At 41.1% G+C, this 16,810-nt stretch overlaps 1 protein-coding gene across 1 annotated transcript in view; it reads left to right on the forward strand.

The window, feature by feature from the left end:
- LOC115106650 (zinc finger protein 385B-like) overlaps positions 1-16,810 on the forward strand; it is a 147,937-nt gene that overhangs the window by 49,798 nt on the left and 81,329 nt on the right. Inside the window, exon 2 of the mRNA XM_029629587.2 lies at positions 16,005-16,153. Within this exon, the coding sequence (XP_029485447.1) occupies positions 16,005-16,153 (149 nt within the window). The remainder of the gene's footprint in view (positions 1-16,004; positions 16,154-16,810) is intronic.

Below are 16,810 nucleotides of genomic sequence, written 5' to 3' on the forward strand. Positions count from 1 at the left end.
GTTCAATGTCCTTCCAGGATACCCGGGCCAGGTTGATTAGAAAGGCATGCTCGCTGAAGTATTTTAGGGAGCGTTTGACAGTAATGAGGGGTGATCTTTTGACAGCGGACCCATTACGGACACAGGCAATGAGGCAGTGATCGCTGAGATCTTGGTTGAAGACAGCAGAGTTGTATTTAGAGGGCAAGTTGGTCAAGATGATATCTAAGAGGGTGCCCATAGTTACGGATTTAGGGTTGTGCCTGGTAGGTTCCTTCATAATTTGTGTAAGATTGAGGGCATCTAGTTTAGATTGAAGGACGGCCGGGGTGTTAAACATTTCCCAGTTTAGGTCACCTAACAGTACGAACTCTGAATATAGATGGGGCGCAGTCAATTCATATATGGTGTCCAGGGCACAGCTGGGGGCTGAGGGGGGTCTAGAACAAGCGGCAATGGTGAGAGACTTGTTTCTGGAAAGGTGGATTTTTAGAAGTAGAAACTCTGCAGGCTATCTCTGCAGTAGATTGCAACTCCACCCCCTTTGGCAGTTCTATCTTGTTGGAAAATGTTGTAGTTGGGGATGGATATTTCAGGATTCTTTTGTGGCCTTCCTAAGCCAGGATTCAGACACAGCTAGGACATCAGGGTGTGCTAAAGCAGTGAATAAAACAAACTTATGGAGTAGGCTTCGGATGTTAACATGCATGAAACCAAGGCTTTTATGGTTACAGAAGTCAACAAATGAGAGGGCCTGGGGAATAGGAGTGGTGCTGGTGGCTGCAGGGCCTGGATTAACCTCTAAATCACCAGAGGAACAGAGGAGGTGTAGGATAAGGGTACGGCTAAAAGCTATAAGAACTGGTCGCCTAGTACGTTCGGAACAGAGCGTAAAATTAGCAGATTTCTGGGCGTGGGAGAATAGATTCAAGATATAATGTACAGACAAGGGTATGGTAGGATGTGAGTACAGTAGACGTAATCCTAGGCATTGAGTGACGATGAGAGAGGTTTTGTCTCTAGAGGCACCAGTATTCCAGGTGAGGTCACCGCCTGTGTGGGGGGTGGGACAAATCTAAGGCATATTGGGCAGGCTGGGGGCTCTACAGTGAAGTAAGACAATAATAACTAACCAAAACATCAATAGACAAGGCATATTGACATTTGGGAGAGGCATGTGTAGCCGAGTGATCATAGGGCCCAATGAGTAGCGATAGGTGAGTCAGGGAGCCGTTCAGTAGTCACTACTATGCTAGGCTAGCTGTAGACACCGTGATTCAGACAGCTAGCGGGCCGGGGTTAGCAGATGGGCCTTCGGCGACATCGCAACGGAAGAGCCTGTTGAAACAACCTCGGACGATTACGTCGGCACACCAGTCGTGATGGATCGGCGGTGCTCCGTGTCGGCAGTAAAGGGTCCAGGCCAATTGGCAAAATAGGTATTATAGCCCAAGAATTAGCTGGTGGACCTCTTCGCCTCTTGGAGATGTAGAGAAAAAGCAGTCTGATATGCTCTGGATTAATATCGCGCTGTGCAGACTGGCAGGTATTAACCGAGCTGAGGCTGGCTGGTGTAGCGAGTTAATGGTGAAGACCGCTAGCAGTGACTAACTGACTACTAGCATTTCGCTACACCCGCAATAACATCTGCTAAACATGTGCATGTGACCAATATCATTTTATTTTATTTTATTTGAAGACCTGACACAGATCAATGCAAAACACTCACCAGTAAACCTTTTGGTATTAGAATCTGTTCTGTCTTGGCGAAAATCAGACTTCTCCTTCACTGTTGCTGTTAGTGTTAGTCAAAAATACCAGCGAAAAGTAGTCTGTTTGTCTCTCTGTTTACCTCTGCCAAGGCACACTTCATACAGCACCCCCACTGGCATAGAGTAGAAATCAGTGTATTAAGTGTATCAGTGAATGGCGCCTCGGTGGATGACCTTGTTATCTATAACCTTGATTAATAAAGCAGCCATTGTGTGTGCGTGTGCATGTGTGTGTCAAGTACTGTATATAGCCGCCTCTCTGTCCTGACTCATCTGTCTCTTTGGGACTAGCCCTTTGTCTATCAATCTGTTTGGTCTAGCTGTCCGTCTGTCCTTCCACTTATCTGAGCTACTTGTTGTGCTTCTGAGTGGCGCAGTGGTCTAAGGCACTGCAACTCAGTGCTAACGGTGTCACTTAGACACCCTGGTTCAAATCCAGGCTGTATCACAACCGGCTGTGATTGGGAGTCCATTGGGTGGCACGCAATTGACACAGCATCATCCGGGTTTAGCCGGTGTAGGCCATCATTGTAAATCAGAATTTGTTCTTAACTGACTAGCCTAGTTAAATAAAATTAAATAATGAATAATTAAAAACCCCTCCTGGATAAAAACATATTTACGCTGTTTAAGACCTTGTGTCAGCTTCCTGTTAACAGCCATATTCCAAAATATTTCAGAGGAGATGTGGGAAGTCTGAGCCCCTCCACACCCAAGGAGGATTTGATGTTTTAATTACCCCGATGATCACAGATCATTTACCTCTGGCTGTCTTTCTCCCGTTTTCATTTTGTCTCTCTCTTTCGTGCTTTTCTCTATCTGTCCCCTCTTCACATCTCCCTTGTTCTTTTCTCTCTCTTTCACTCTCTCACTTGTTCTCATTTTGTCTCTCTTATTATTTTGTCTCTCTCGTTCTTTCACTAGGTCTCCCTTTTCTCCTCCCAATTTCTCCCTCAATCTCTCTCTCTCTCTTTTCAACACAAATCAATGTTCTGTGATCAGAGAGGGAAGCACCAGCGGCAACACAATATTTATATTTGTAATTACAGGAAGCACATTGGATGGTGCCTTCGCGTGGTTCATCAGTGTCCTGTCCTGTACTGTCTTGTCCTGTCTTGTCTGTATCTAAGTTGGGGCTGCTGCTAACATGCTGCTAACACATGGCCTCCCTATCCGTCTTTGTAGTACTATGGGTTAACTTTTCACTGCAGTGGGCTAAATCAGGGTCACACGTAGTGTTTCTTGGTAGTCTTAAACAAATCTACTTTGAAACAAAAGCATATACCTCACACAGATGGTTATGGGCTTAAAAAAAAGAAGACACCTGTACCATGTCATATATAGAGTTTGCATCTCAGTATTACATGTTATATACATTACTGAAAACTGAAATATATCAAAACCGTTTGAAACACCAGATTTTCAGTTTTTATTATGAAATGTTGAAAAATATTAAGAACATTCCATCTATGAGGCCACTAGGTAATTTGACTGCAGGAAAGGGCTACGGTGTTGACAATGGAGTAGTCAGTTGCTGCTTTCTGTGTAGCAAAGCCCATGTTTAACACCTGCTTCCTTCTTCAATCATACCTGTAGGTCTATTCTTGGGCGCTTGACTTTGTATAAAAGTGGGGGTGAATTTCTAAACCCATTTTAATGCAACTCTGTATTGTTTCTCAATAGGGAATTCATGTTTACATGACAGAATAAACTAGTCTATTGAAATAATAGACTAGATTTTGTTTTTGCCACAATGAATTAAATAGAAAGAGTAGACTAGACTCGTTTTCTGACTAGATTACTAATCTACCACCATCCCTCAAAGTCCCACTAGGGCTACATGATATGGGCCCCAAAAAATGCAATCATTTAAACATTTTTATTTTATTTTATTTTTTACAAATATTGCAGTTGCGATTTTTTTGTGCAATTGATATAAAAACTTGGGTGAACTGTTAGAATCATAGAAATAGAATGATTATTCAAATTCTATGGTTGATGTTGTTTAGCATGAAAACGAATGAAAAAGCCAGGTACTGTAGGAGAAAAGACAGTACTGTATGATGATAGGCAAAAACTGCTTCTCCAATAGAAATCCCCAATCACACTTGCAGGCGATGTCATGGCGATGTTGGCTAGCTAAACTCATGCATAGAAACACGTCATCGGGTTTAACGGTCGTTTCACGCCAAACAGCACATGAGCAGGCCATCAAAGGCACTCATTCGATATAAAGTTGTTTTTGACAAAAATGAAAACGTGTCACTTTGTCACTTTCACAAGGTTAGAGTAATAACATGTTCAACTACTTAAAACCTTGGCTCGAGACTAGATTGTGCTTTTTGATTTTGAGAAAATTAACAACAAAGGAATAATTTTTCACTTCACTCATTGACTTCTCAACCCCCCCCGGCCTTGTCTGTTTCAGAAGCGTTCCCGGAAGTCTCGCGATGTTGCGTTTCTGGATTTATAAACTCTGTGGTAGGAGTTTTTGTGACCAGTTAGGATCCAAATTGTTGGTTAGTGTTATGTGTATTAAAGTTGTCAAAAGTTTAATATATTGTCCCATATTCATAGCAAGAAATTATTACATTAAGCTTGTGACTCTACACACTTGTTGAATACATTTGCTGTTTGTTTTGGTTGTGTTTCTGGTTGTGTTTCTTCCAATTGGAATGAATAGTAAATAATGTATTGTGTGATTTTGAAGTCACTTTTATTGTAAATAAGGAAATTATATTTTTCTAAACACTTCTACATTGATGTGGATGCTACCATGATTACTGAATGAATCGTGAATAATGATGAGTGAGTAAGTTATAGATGCACAAATACTGTATCATACCTAAGACTTACTAACCAACTAATCTGTAACTTTCTAAACTATCGAATCCAGCTACCCAGCAAAGGGCTACCAGTCATCAGCATCTGGCTCCTCAGAGAAGAGGCCATACCCCAAACTATATAATAAAATACGATATTGCATTCCGTCTCAGCTGTTCATTCAGTTTAACATTTACTCGATTGAAATTACAGTACAACAGAACAGATGAACAGGGATTACATTTACTCGCAAGGGTGGCCTAAAAAGAGCCTCATGTATGTGCGTGAGGCTCTCAGGTGTTCCGTGTCTGGCTGCTCTATTCATAGAATGTTCCCCTGGACTCTATGAGTCCCTTGAGAGACATAAATAATAACAATGCCTTTGTAGGGCGTTTCATTTGACCGCTCATGTACAGTAGGTACATGTCTAGGTCAGCCAGTTAAGTCGATCTTTCCCAAGTTGGTTAATCCTATTGGAGCAGTGGTTAGCGAGTTTGCCTACAGGCTTGGAAACCCAGGTTCAAGATTTCGGTTCGAGACCCTCAAGGGGCATTGCTGTCGTTTAAGTTATGCCTAAATGACTGGTAGGTTACAAAACACACAAACATGTGAAAAGGGTTACATAGTGCAAGTTTCAACCCTTTATGGAACTGCTGTCAGTCCCTTGTTCTGTCAGTGGGTTGTTCCAATTACCAATTATATGATGCACAGCCCTCATTTATCAAATCCCATTGATAAACGAGGCACCCTGCCTGGTGTGGAAAGGATACAGTCAGCTCATCAAACAGATGGAGAGAGCAGGTGGAGAGAGAAAGAGAAGGGGAGAGAGAGAGAGAGGGGAAGAGAGGGACGGGGAGGGAGGCAGGGAAACTACGAGAGTGAGAGAGAGAGGGAGGGAGGGGAGGGAGCAAGAGAGAGAGAGAGACAGGCAGAGACAGAGAGAGACACTGCAAGAGAGAGAAAGAGCAAACAGGGAGAGAGAAAGAGAGAGTGAGGGTCTGTAAATGTCCCCTGGCACTGTGTAGAACAAGGAGCCAGTTTAAAAACTTCCCATCAGCTCTCTCTCTCGCTCTCCTGTAATTTGGCCCTGCTGGGGTCGCTCATTCATGGGCCACCACCGCACGCTGCTAATCGCTTTCCCAGAAGGCCTGTGTGAACGGCTGAGGGGCTGCACGAGGTGCTGACTGTTCCATTGCATGCAGCTGTTGATGACTGTAAAAGATGACTGTATTCTGATATAGTCGTCAGGGCAGAGGAAATGGGTAGAGTGTGTGTGTATGTGTGTGTGTGTCTCATCATGGATTATACTAGCAGTTGACAGACAGGCCCTTTAACTGTTTTGGTACATTGTTCCCTCAACAACTGGTGGAGTGTCAGATGTGTTGATCATAATCCTAGATCATTTATTAAGGCCCTCAGTTGTCTCCATGTATGTGCTCATGTATTGCAAAGCCTACTAACTAGCCAATGCAACTTGTGAATCAGCCCCTGGCAGACAGGCCCTTAAAGACCCAGTGTAGTAAACAAAATTGATTTTTTTTAAATAAAACAAATCCAAATATGAGGTTGGAAGAATAATGTGCAATTGTGATAATCCCGTTTTAGTGTAAGAACGGTTTGAGAAGACATTTAAGATATTTCAGCCTGTTTTCGTGGGGTGGAGTTTTGGCCGTCCATGGTGACATCACCATGCTCTAAATTAGTTAATAGACCAATAAGAAATAGAGTTCCAAACCTCTCCGCCAATAACAGCTAATTTTCAGTTTCCCCCTCCCCACTCCCAGACAGTCCAAGCAAAATTCTTGCTTAAGAAAATTATTTGATATTGAGATAAAAACAGCTGCATTGGACCGTTAACAGCTGATCTAGGGACAGATATTGTTTGGCTCATACTGGTACGAATATGGGCTAGGTTAGGGAAATAGCATTATTCCGTTGACCAATGTGTGGTCTATGCACATGTCTAAATTAGAGGGAGGACATTTCAATCCAAAATAAAAGTTTGTCAGATGTTTTCATACTTTAAAAGTAGTGATCTGATAAGACAAATCCACTTTTGTAGAGCCATCCATATGCCAAAGTATATAGTTATCCCTGTCTCTGACCCCACTCTCTGAGGGTTTCTCATGGGTAGTGGGATATGCAAAAAACACATTTCCTAATAGGACAAATGTAAGCACCAACCTAATTATCTTATTTTATATTATAGCTACTGTAGTAGGTAGGGTTGCACATTTTGGAGAATATTCAGAGGTGGAAACTTTACTTGGGAATTAACGGGAATATACGGGAATTAATGGGAATATATGGGAATTTACGGAAATATATGCAAATTAATATTAATACCATTTAAATGTGAATGTTTTTTTGCATTGGATATACAGTTGGTCGGAAGTTTACATACACTGAGGTTGGAGTCATTAAAACTCGTTTTTCAACCACTCCATAAATTTCTTGTTAACAAACTATAGTTTTGGCAAGTCGGTTAGGACATCTACTTTGTGCATGACACAAGTAATTTTTCCAACAATTGTTCACAGACAGATTATTTCACTTATAATTCACTGTATCACAATTCCAGTGGGTCAGAAGTTTACATACACTAAGTTGACTGTGCCTTTAAACAGCTTGGAAAATTCCAGAAAATTATGTCATGGCTTTAGAACCTTCTGATAGGCTAATTGACATTATTTGAGCCAATTGGAGGTGTATCTGTGGATGTATTTCAAGGCCTACCTTCAAACTCAGTGCCTCTTTGCCTGGTATCATGGGAAAATCCAAAGAAATCAGCCAAGACCTCAGAAATACAATGGTAGACCTCCACAAGTCTGATTCATCCTTGGGAGCAATTTCCAAATGCCTGAAAGTACCACGTTCATCTGTACAAACAATAGTACACAAGTTTAAACACCATGGGAACACGCTGCTGTCATACCGCTCAGGAAGGAGATGCGTTCTGTCTCCTAGAGATGTACGTACTTTTTTGCAAAAAGTGAAACTCAATCCCAGAACAACAGCAAAGGACCTTGTGAAGATGCTGGAGGAAACGGGTACAAAATCATCTATATCCACAGTTAAACAAGTCCTATATCGACATAACCTGAAAGGCCGTTCAGCAAGAAAGAAACCACTGCTCCAAACCCACCATAAAGAAGCCAGACTACGGTTTGCAACTGCACATAGGGACAAAGATCATACTTTTTGGAGAAATGTCCTCTGGTCTGATGAAATAAAAATAGAACTGTTTGGCCATAATGACCATCATTATGTTTAGAGGAAAAAGGTAGGTTGCAAGCCGAAGAACACCATCCCAACCGTGAAGCACGGGTGTGGCAGCATCATGTTGTGGGGGTGCTTTGCTGCAGAAGGGACTGGTGCACTTCACAAAATAGATGGCGTCATGAGGACGGAAAATTATGTGGATATATTGAAGCAACATCTGAAGACATCAGTCAGGAAGTTAAAGCTTGGTCGCAAATGGGTCTTCCAAGCGGACAATGACCCCAAGCATACTTCCAAAGTTGTGGCAAAATGGCTTAAGGACAACAAAGTCAAGATATTGGAGTGGCCAACACAAAGCCCTGACCTCAATCCTATTGAAAATTTGTGGGCAGAACTGAAAAAGCGTGTGTGAGCAAGGAGGCCTACAAACCCTACTCAGTTACACCAGCTCTGTCAGGAGGAATGGGCCGAAATTCACCCAACTTATTGTGGAAAACTTGTGGAAGGCTACCTGAAACGTTTGACCCAAGTTAAACAATTTAAAGGCAATGCTACCAAATACTAATTGAGTGTATGTAAACTTCTGACCCACTGGGAATGTGATGAAAGAAATAAAAACTGAAATAAGTAATTCTCTCTACAATTATTCTGACATTTCACATTCTTTAAACAAAGTGGTGATCCTAACTGACCTAAGACATCATTTTTTTACTAGGATTAAATGTCAGGAATTGTGAAAAACTGAGTTTAAATGTATTTGACTAAGGTGTATGTAAACTTCCGACTTCAACTGTACACATAGAGAAGACGCGCTCAGAGTAGACACACACAATACGCACACACACACACTCAACCCTGCTTCTCTAGTTTCCCAGCTGCCAGCTGATCTGGGAACAGCATTCTGTCACCATCTTTATGAGGGGCAGCGAGAGAGAGGGAGGGAGGGAGAGAGAGAGAGAGAGAGAGGGAGGAAGGAAGGAAGGGAGAGAGAAAGAGAGAAAGAACATGTGGGGCATAAACCATCCTTTACGGCCTGCTTTTATGTGCCTGTCTGAGACACATCATGGTTTTATTCTCTTTCCCCACTCGGGACAGACTGATGAGTGCTAGTATTTACAGGGGTAGAGATATGCTGGGCCATCATCTGGGGGTCGTCTACTGTATATAGTGATGGGCACATAGCCTCATACTGTGTGTGTGGTGCTGGGTACATAGCCTGTTTTAAAGCTAATTTCCCATTTTGCCATGGAGCAGAAAAAACATTTTATAGTTTGTATGTGTATAATTGCAGGAAATTAGTTTTTAAACAGACATATTACACTTTTTGCAATTTTAATTTAAATTTAATTTACCTTTATTTAACTTAAAGAATTCTTATTTTCAATGACGGCCTAGCAACAGTGGGTTAACTGCCTGTTCAGGGGCAGAACGACAGATTTGTACCGTGTCAGCTCAGGGGTTTGAACTTTCAACCTTCCGGTTACTAGTCGAATGCTCTAACCACTAGGCTACCCTGCCGCCCGCAATGGGGCTGAAAGAAAATTATACTTTTTAAAACGAATTTCCTGCAATGAAACACATTTTGCCAAGGCATGGGCCAAGTTCTTATGCGATCTGAGTGACTCAAACATGACAAAATCAAAGGGGGACACATGCCAGCAGTGGTGTGCCGTTGCTAAATGCATTTAGGGGAAACACTGCATAGCCTTGTGTGTGGTGCTGGAAACCTAGCCTCATGTGTATGGTGCTGGGTACATAGCTTTGTGTGTGTGTCATACTGGCTGGCTGTACCAGACAAACTGTTAGTGTGTTTCTACTCAGCCACTGTTGGCAGTTTGAGTCACACTCTGTCACCAGGAGATCAGCCAATGATTGGCAACCTCTAATGGACTGGCTCGAGGGAAATCCCAAAATGTTACCTGTAACTTTCAAAATGATCGAAAAGTTTCAAGGACTTTAGGTCATTTTCATAACATGCCAAATATTAAATAATAATATACATTTTTTAATTATGAAAAATAGAATGACAACGGCAGCAAAACATTATTCTAAATATAGCCTAACCCATCAACTTAGTGAATACCGTTGGTGTTTAATTTGAGGGTTTCAGCATGGAACATCCTTTATATTTTTACACGCTTTTATTTATTTTACTATGTCAATATGTCTTTGTTGTAAATGTTTTGATGCCGAACTGGTGGCAGTTGTGAAAAAAGTACATCTTTGGAGTTAATTGCAAATTCTGTCATTGTTGATAAAAAAAAAAATGTTTTTCTTCATTAATTACCCTTACAAAATATCACAGAAAAAAAAATCACATTCAAGCAACATAGCACCCTGCATCCCACTGCTGATTTGCATCTGAAGCTAAGTGAGGACGGTCCTAGTTGGTCCCTGGATGGGAGCCCAGATGTAGCTGTAAGTGGTAAGAAATAAACGTGTGAGAAAAAAAAGTAATGTATGGGAATGGGAAAAATGAACGTCTAATCAAATAAATAATAATAAGCTTACATTTTGTTATTTAAGTCAAAGACACTCTTATCCAGGTGCCACCTTAAGACATCCAGTGGAACAGCCACTTTACAATAGTGCATCTAAATCTTTTAAGGGGGGGGTGAGAAGGATTACTTTATCCTATCCTAGGTATTCCTGAAAGAGGTGGGGTTTCAGGTGTCTCCGGAAGGTGGTGATTGACTCCGCTGTCCTGGCGTGGAGGGGAGTTTGTTCCACCATTGGGGGCCAGAGCAGCGAACAGTTTTGACTGGGCTGCGCGAACTGGCGCTTCCTCAGTGGTAGGGAGGCGAGCAGGCCAGAGGTGGATGAACCAGTGCCCTAAGCTTCAAGTGAAGTTTTTCACTCGTGTCCAAAAACAAATGACATTAATTTTTCCCTTGTGAATTATTATACATTTTTACTCACATGTTTATTTTCCACCACTTCCAGCTACATCTGGAAGTCCAGGGTCCTATCCTGCTTAGCTTCAGAGGCAGACCAGCAGTGGGATGCAGAGTGCTATTTTGCTGGAATGAATGTGCCAAAACTTACAAAAACTATTTTTTTGCATGCATTTAAAATGTATTTGTTCTCGCATTTAAAAATGATTTCCTTGCACTATTTTGTTTTGTTATCAATACTTTTGGGTTAATGTTCTGCTTTCAATATCATTCTTTTTGTTTGAAATGCTAAGAATTCTGTTCTTGACTTCAGAAGTTTTACTTGATAAATTGCACAAAAGTAACTCACTCACTAGAGGATTGCATCATATCATAACACTATGACTCTATTTAAGGTGTTTAAAGCGGCAGTTTCTTATTGAAACATTAACAAAGAGGACTCCCCGCCACAGCTTTTGTAAAAAGCTGAGGGATGGGCTGGAGAAATATAATCACTCTCAAATCCATAGACTACGCAATGGACGCAAAGACTGACCATCCATGATACAAAAAATATAGTTTCAACCATATTTTAACAGTGGTTATTTACATTTACTTTGTTTACAAACATTGGAGTTAAAAAAGCTTGTGAGTTCTGATGGGGTATAACAGTTGAACTAAGCTCATGAGGCATTTATACGTTATGTTCTTCAAGAATCAATGGGTACATATCATGAATTTCAAAATGATGTAGCAACTAAGGATCGCCCCTTTAACAGGCAGTGACCATCAAACAGCAAAACGATGTCGCTATTTGAACGTGATCCATTATCCTGCTCCAGAAAATGTATTCTGTCCACTGTTCCGCAAATGTCCCGCAAAATGTTTTCCTTGTCCCACATTTTGGCTTTTTAGATGTGGTCACCTTAATTCCACCGGTAGAAACATTGTTACTGCAACATGTTAACACCATCTTTTCACATGTGAGGAGAATAGTATTATTTCACCTCACATGCGAGGTGAGTCTCAGCACACTCAGGATCGATGCACAATTCAATTGATTTAGGCTGAGCTTTCGGTCGTCAGACCTCCTCAAATGAAACTGCAAACTTGCAAACTTTACCCTTTTGTAAGAATAGGCTATTTTCTCTTGAACCCTACAGTACTATAGGTCTGTCTATAAATTAGATAGACTCATGGACAACATGGACACAGATATATATATATATACCGCAAAGTTAACATAATTATCTGTAAATTTGGTAATTAACAGATTTTTAAAAATATATATTATATATGTATATATATGTATTTATGTATTTTTTGGTAATTTTTCAATTTTAAAATATATTTAATTAAATATATATATATATGCATTGATGTATTTTTTTTAACATTTTAAAATATATTTTATATTAATACTTAACAAAAAAAAAGTTATTCAAGAATAAATTACCAAGATTTTCATAGATTTACAAAAATCTGTTAATTACCAAATTTACAGAAAATTATGGTAACTTTGCGGTAGTTTTGCAACCCTAATTTCCCTACAGAAACGGGCGGTAGCTGGCTCTTATGTACGCTTCTGTGTGTGCATGTACTTGCTTGTGAATGATTGTGTGTGTGTGGGTGATTGTATGAGTACACATGTGTGTTTTTGGTAGACACCGCAGTCAATAGAACATGCTCTGGGTGGCACAGCTGGCCCTCTCCTGTGCCAATCACTGATCCCTCTTTAGAGCCACCCATTGCTCAACGTTCACTCACTACAGGGCAGGCACTACCCAACTACCCACACAGGTGCCAGGCAAAGAGAGTGGACAACCATTGCCAGGGGAAACTCTGCCAAACCTTAACCAAACTGGCCGAAAACCACTTTGTTAAGTGGTTTGTGGTGTTCAGATGGGTTGGTCCTCATTCTAAAAGCCTCCTGTGTATTATTATATGCAGGTTTTCATTCGAACTGATCCCATAATGATAACTTACTATCTGAGCTGCTGAGTTAATGGTTATGTGGATGGGACTGCCATATTTGTGTCCACATATTCAAGGCTATGTAACGGTCCAGTTATTTCCCCGAAAGCTACAAAGTAGCAAGGAATCATCGAGCTCTCTCTTTGTGGGTGTTGTCACGTTGCCTTTTAAGCTTTTAATGTTGTCAAAGCTAGCTAGTAACACCCTCCCTCCGCCGATTTGCATAAAAGTGGGATTTTCTGATCTCTGGTCGCCGAGCTCATACTCTCCAACTGTTAAGTCGCTTAATGTATCCTTGTGTCTCCTCCCCCCATTGAAAATGAATGGTTTCCAGTTGTGAGTTTGCTAGAGGTAATGCTTTCTGGTTTTAAATGGGACACTTTTTAATACAATATAATATATGGCATTAAGCAGACGCTTCTATCCAAAGTGACTTAGAGTCATGCGTGCATACATGATTATGTATGGGTGGCTGAGTGGGAATTGAACCCACATCCCTTGCAAGCTCCATGCGCTACCAACTGAACCACATGTTCTACCAACTGAACCACACAAGACTACTTCTTAGAATGAATGATTCATGCAGGGCTAAAATACAATGCAGTGTTTACCCTGCCGTTGTATAGGGCTCTGTTCCCTCTGCCTAAAATGGATTGGCTTCAATTGGTTTCGATTGAACATTTTGGTTAAAGTCCTAGATGCTGATTTGGGGGCCTTTGTGCCCCGTCCTGGAAAAGAATCTAACACTTGCATAAGGCTATTCAGCTTACTCATACAGTAAGTGTTTATTCAGTGCCAGCACGGCAACCTAATAAAAACATCTAGGCTACCCTAGTTGTCACACAGCCTTGAAAAGCCTCTCTTTATCATTCATTTTCATTCCATGACTTAGCTTCTTTCATAATATTCCTTCACTCATTTCATGAGTACAGTGAATTTTAGCTGAGCTTCAAGTACAACCTCCACAACTGTAACGAGTGCGCTGAGAGTCGGGAAGCAAGTTCAGGGAGTGAGTGCTTTAATAAATAAAAGAAACAATGAACACGAAACACAAACAATGCACCGACATGAAAAGAGAGTCAATAACACCCGAGGAAAGAACCAAGGGGAGTGACAGATATAGGGAAGATAATCAAGGAGGTGATGGAGTCCAGGTGAGCGTCATGAGGCGCAGGTGCGCGAGACGATGGTGACAGGTGTGCGGGAGAGGGAGTATACGTGACAACAACTAAATCATTATCATGTTAGTTATGGCGCTATTATCGTTTGAAAAGCACAAAGCAAAATATTAGTATTTGTATTTATTATGGAACCCCGTTAGTTCCTGCCAAGGCATCAGCTACTCTTCCTGTGATTTTTAAAACAGAGTTGAATATCATCCATCCCACCTCTTTTTAGTTCCACAATAATTAGTGCTGTAGTACATTAAGTACATTAAGGCTATGTGAATTAACAGAGTTCTTTTTGACCAAATTAAATGTTCAAACTAGCTTACAAGCCCCTTCAAAATCTTTAATCGCACATGTACTATCTCTGATCAACTTATCTTAAACCAACATTGCAGCATTACAGTACCGACTACCGAGTCGAGACACTGCAAGATAATAATCATCTTTCGGCTTATTTCTAATAGATCAGATACTAAAGATTATTCCTCAGACGAACAAACCAGGAATAGCTTTCCGTTGATAGCACGCACGTTAAGTAACACCTGTTATAGCCCCCTGATTACACAAGATTGACAGACAGCAAAGATGTGGAGCGTATGTTATGAAATTAAATCAAGCTTGGTACAAATGTCGCAGAGTCATCTGCGTATACTCTGATCACCATATCTCAAACCAACATCGCACCAACTGTCATGGTCAAAACATATTGATGCAACAGTAGCTAAGATGGGGAGTCTGTCCAGAATAAAGCGCTGCTCTGCCTTCTTAACAACGCTATCATCAAGGCAGGTCCTTCAGGCCCTGGAATTGTCGCACCAGGACTACTGTCCAGTCGTGTGGTCAGGTGCCACAAAGAGGGATTACAATTGGCCCAGAACAGGGCGGCACAGCTGGCCCTTAAATGTACACGGATAGCTAATATTCATAATATGCATGTCAATTTCTCCTGGCTCAATGTAGAGGGAGAGATTGATTTCATCACTACTTGTATTTGTGAGAGGTATTGACAGGTTGAACTACTAGCACACAGGTCAGACATCCATGCATACCCCGCAAGACATGCCACCAGAGGTCTCTTCACAGTCCCCAAGTCCAGAACAGATTATGAGAGGCGCACAGTACTACATAGAGCCATGACTACAAGAAACTCTATTCCACATCAAGTAACTCACGCAAGCAGTAAAATCTGATTTAAAAAACAGCTAAAAATACACCTTATGGACAGCGGGGACTTTGAAGAGACACACACACGGGGGACAGACACATGCATACACACACACACGATAACATACTTACTATACACACACGTACACATGGATTTTGTGTTGTAGATATGTGGTAGGATAGTAGCGGCCTAAGGGCACACACTTTATCTGTTATGAAATCTGTTGTGAAATGAATTGTAATGTTTTTTAAATTGTGCTGGGATGGAACACAAGACTGCACATCCAGGTGCTCTCCAGGGCTGGAGATGGAGATTGTTGAGAAGTAATGGAGAGGTTGTGAGATTTCCTCTTCAACTTCCCGCCATAAAGATGAACTGTGCGCTTCTGCCCCCTTGTGGTTGTTCTGGAAATATTCACAGTAAGGCTTCAGAAGCATTGTGTGGCCCTCCTTTGAGTTCTATTACCATCGTGCACCCTACTCTCCCCCACCACTTCAATCTATATAAAACTCCATCGAATGTAAACGCATTTTAAGAGCCATTTAGTTGTTGCACATATGCGTTATTATTCCTTGCATGGGGCAGTATAGCATTTTGTAAGAATGTTGTGTATATGCATATAAGGCACATATACTTTTCTTTATTTTATCAACAAAATATTAAACAAGTACCTGATATTGTAAGAATGTATACATTTGTGCATTATTAAATTGAGATTTGAAAATAAATCATCCCTGAATTCTCTCCAAAATGCCTGAACTCCATTCATTATGTTGTCCATGCCAGGGCAATGTTTTATGCGCTATAATTCAGTCAATATCTGATGGATTTGAACAAATGTAAACGTTTGAAGTGTCTTTATCCATTGTCCAACTGTAACACTTATCAGTATTGTATTTGAACCTTTTAACAATTTTGCCGACCATTGCTGCAATAAAGGAATCTTAATCTGGTTGATGCTAAAATCGATGTTGTGTTTCAGCCTTAACTGATCATAATTTATTTACCTTTGGTTGGACTCTCCCAGGGATGAAGAGGCCCAGGAGCCCCGGGCTACTGGAGAATGTCCTCCTGTCGAAGGCCGAGGAAGAGGAGGAGGATGAAGAAGAGGAGCGAGCCGCCCCTGGGCGGAGGCTTAAGCGGGAGAGGAGACAGAGCAGTGTGACTCTGTGTGAGGTGTGTGATATCCATAGGAAAAATAAGTACATGTCCGGCTCTGTGTGTGTGTCTGCGTGCGCACCTTTGTGTGTGTGCGCGCCTGTGTGCGGGTGTGTGTGCGCCTGTGTGTGTCTGTATGTGTTAGGGATACATGGGCTCCAATACGATACAGGAATGGTACTTTTAGTTTAAAACGATTCGGTGCGATTTTGTATGATTAGTGGAACGATTCAATACGATTCTATTTGATGTGCTAACATTTTTTGCAGGAACATATTCATTTTCCATTTTAAATTAAAATCTGATACTGATTGAGCTCAGGAGCTGGGCCTTCAGAAAGTATTCATACTCCTTGACTTAATTCACATTTGGCTGTGTTACAGCCTGACTTCAAAATGGATTAAATAAATATAAATTCTCACCCATCTACACACGATACATATATATTTCATTTATCCTAAAAACTCCTTAGTCCATGCCGATGACAAGCATACCCATAACATGATGCAGCCACCACACCACAATTGTTACGGTTTTCTTCCGTCGAAAGAGAGTCGGACCAAAATGCAGCGTGGTTAATACGATACATGTTTAATGATGATGAAAACGAACAATACAAAAACAACAAACGGAACGTGAAAACCTATACAGCCATCTGGTGACAACTAACACAGA

The sequence above is a fragment of the Oncorhynchus nerka genome, linkage group LG23 (assembly GCF_034236695.1).
Source record: "Oncorhynchus nerka isolate Pitt River linkage group LG23, Oner_Uvic_2.0, whole genome shotgun sequence".
Classification (NCBI taxonomy): domain Eukaryota; kingdom Metazoa; phylum Chordata; class Actinopteri; order Salmoniformes; family Salmonidae; genus Oncorhynchus; species Oncorhynchus nerka.